This window comes from Hipposideros armiger, unplaced genomic scaffold (genome assembly GCF_001890085.2).
Source record: "Hipposideros armiger isolate ML-2016 unplaced genomic scaffold, ASM189008v1 scaffold_525, whole genome shotgun sequence".
Classification (NCBI taxonomy): domain Eukaryota; kingdom Metazoa; phylum Chordata; class Mammalia; order Chiroptera; family Hipposideridae; genus Hipposideros; species Hipposideros armiger.
Window position 1 is genome coordinate 784,817 of NW_017731875.1, and position 3,178 is coordinate 787,994.

The 3,178-nt window shown below is 42.4% G+C and overlaps 1 protein-coding gene across 1 annotated transcript; it reads left to right on the plus strand.

Annotated features, from left to right (window-relative positions):
* The first annotated feature begins 1,072 nt into the window (after positions 1 to 1,072).
* On the plus strand, positions 1,073 to 2,082 carry LOC109396532 (olfactory receptor 51I1). Its single transcript, XM_019668395.1, has one exon. The coding sequence runs from the start codon at positions 1,114 to 1,116 to the stop codon at positions 2,056 to 2,058; it is 945 nt and encodes a 314-aa protein (XP_019523940.1). The 5' UTR covers positions 1,073 to 1,113; the 3' UTR covers positions 2,059 to 2,082.
* Positions 2,083 to 3,178: the final 1,096 nt, after the last annotated feature.

A 3,178-nucleotide genomic window follows, 5' to 3' on the forward strand; every position in this document is an offset into this window, starting at 1 on the left:
GCTTATTGCCTGAAGGGAAAAAGATAGACAAGGAGCAGCTGAAGGTGCAATAAAATGGATTAATGGAAGCAGTCTCTGAGGGAGAGGGCAAGACGTGGAATCCTGAAGCTGCAGGTCCTGGTCTTGGAGAAGGAAAGATATCTCTTTCTCAGAAATTAGGGGATAAGAATGCATAAAGATGAGAATAAGTTCAAATTTTAGGTAGTGATAAGCAATCAGTCCTTTCCTCCCCCAGTAAACACTTGCTTCTTTGGTTTTATCCAGCTGCACACTCAGTTTGATTATAATGTTTATCGAAGTTAGGGTTTACTGTGTGAATGTGAAAGAGCAGCAAAGAAGAGATGAAGATACCCGCTCTAGTGTGAAAGTAGATCAGGAAAAAAGTAAAGGAGGAAGAGCTAAAAGATGAATAGACCAGAAGAAAAATGGTAGAATTGTTGAGACTCTGAGAGCAAGTGCATGGGCATGAGAAGGTAAGAGGGCTGGAAGGTAGAAGACTAGGGTCAGAATGTAAAATAAACAAATAAATTGAACTCTAAGATATCAGAGGTGGAACAGCTTTTGGTGATGACACATTCAGGGGTGGTCTGATTGGGAAGGATTGGGAGGCTGAGGTGAAGTCTGAGTAGAATTTATTGAAGTTGTAATTTTATTACCTACCCATCTACCGAAGGGTTCCAAAAAGTTTGAGCTGTGTTTCTTTTTTCCTATCTTAATTTTTCTTTTCCCCCAAATTCCCTAAAGGTGGCTTTTGGGGTGAGATGGGGAAATGAAGCGATACTACAGTTTAAGGTGAAACTTAGGGGACTCTCTTCATGGTGTTTCCTACCTTTTTGCCCTTCCTTGATCTGGGTACTCACCTGGTCATCACACCTTCAGGAGTTTCTGCTATGGCCTAAGCAGGGTACTGGGCACTGGTAATACAGAAATGAGTAGAATCCAGTTGCTATCCTCAAAGAGTTCATAGTCTAATGAGGGAAGCAGGAACAGAGACAAACACTTTCAATCTCTAACCTTTTGTGTTGGAGACAGGATATCTGAAAGAAAGTGAAGAACTCCCCCAACACACCCTCTTGGGTTCATCCCCCATCTGTATTTTCCCACCTGCCTGCCATGTTGGGTCTCAATGGCACTCAGTTCCAGCCAGACACACTCCAGCTGACAGGCATTCCTGGGATGCAGATGGGCCAAGCATGGGTTGCCCTGGTTTTCTGCATCCTCTACCTGATCTCCATCATAGGCAACCTCAGCATCCTCGCTCTGGTGGTTCGGGAGACTGCTCTGCACCAGCCCATGTACTACTTCCTCTCTATACTGTCTCTCAACGATCTGGGAGTGTCATTCTCAACACTTCCCACTGTGCTTGCTACCTTCTGCTTCAACTACCGCCATGTTGGCTTCAATGCCTGCTTGGTTCAGATGTTCTTCATCCACACTTTTTCTTTCATGGAATCAGGCATACTGCTGGCCATGAGCTTTGATCGTTTTGTGGCTATTTGTGACCCACTACACTATGCCACGGTGCTCACCAACAGCCGCATCTTGGCTATGGGCCTGGGCATCCTTGCCAAGAGTTTCACCACTCTCTTCCCTTTCCCCTTTCTGGTGAAACGACTGCCCTTCTGCAAGGGCAATGTTTTGCATCACTCCTACTGCCTCCATCCAGATCTTATGAAAGTGGCATGTGGGGACACCCATATTAACAATATCTATGGGCTCTTTGTGGTCATTTTCACCTATGGCATAGATTCAACTTTCATCCTGCTGTCCTACGCATTAATCCTGAGAACTGTGTTGGCCATTGCATCCCAGGATCAGCGACTCAAGGCACTTAACACCTGCATATCACACATCTGTGCAGTGCTGGCTTTTTATGTGCCCATAATTGCCGTCTCCATGATTCACCGCTTCTGGAAAAGTGCCCCAACTGTTGTTCATGTCATGATGTCCAATGTCTACCTATTTGTACCTCCCATGCTCAACCCCATCATCTACAGTGTGAAGACAAAAGAGATACGCAGAGGGATCGTCAAGGTCTTCTATAAATCCCAGAGCTGAGGAAGCCTGCAGACCCTGAGAGAACTCCTTCAGAGAAAGGACTGGAACTTGTTTGCCACTTTAACCAGGATCTTGATAGTTGTGAATAAGGAATCAATAAAAGAACATGTGACTCAATAAAATGACATAAATATGTATTGAACACTTACTATCTGAGAAACCTGTGGTAGTTGCTGACAATGTTATAATGGTGAGAAAGACATATTGCTAAGTAAGAGATAGACATATCAAGGGAAAAAATATATAAAAAATAAAGATGCCCTGAAAAATGTTTGACATATATGGAAATAATGGAAATTCTACAGAGCAAATAGGCTTGAATACAAGTCTACCACCACCCAGAATGAGGGAAATGATAAATATTGGAGACAAACAAAATTCTGTGGAAGCTTGGTGCTTCATGTGACAGAGAGGGCCCGTTTAGATTGTGAAGATGAAAATAAGGGTTTTTGTTTGTTTGTGTAGTAAGTTGTGAAGAATAAGAAGGGTTAAGTACTTGGTACATGTTGGCAGGAGGAAGAGAAGGTAGTGATCTTGGCATAAGTAACTGCCTGAGAAGAAATATTTAGGCAAGAAAGTTTAGAACCTTGCTATTCCAAGTATGGTGCAATAAACAATAGCATGGGTATATCTGGCAGCTTGTTAGAGAAACAGAATCTCAGATCACACACAAGACCTATTGAAGTCAAACTGCACTGAATAAGACCTTTGGGTGATTAAAACTTGAGAAGCACAGTGCTTCTCTTTTCTAATGTTGCTCAGGTAATGCTGATCTGATGTGTAGCAAAAATAACAAGACTCATGAGTAACGAGACTCTGGAAAAGTGGTTCTGAAAGGGTGGTTCCTAGACCAGCATCATCAGCATTGTTTGGGAAAATGTTAGTCATGAAAATTTTTAGGCCCTTCCTCAGATATCTTGAACTAGAAATTTTAGGGGGTGAAGTCCAGCAATTTGTGTTTTAAAAAGGTCTGCAAGTAGTTCTGATATATGTTAAACGGTTGAGGACCTTTAACCCAGAATACTGGTTTAGAATATTTAGAAGAATTGCAAACATTTTTGTTTAGACAGACGGGAGGTTTTACATTGAAAAGCTTTGGAAACAAGACCTTGAGAGATTG

Excerpts from the sequence above, each read along its gene's own strand:
- LOC109396532 (XM_019668395.1), top strand. The coding sequence starts at position 1,114 with ATGTTGGGTCTCAATGGCACTCAGTTCCAGCCAGACACACTCCAGCTG.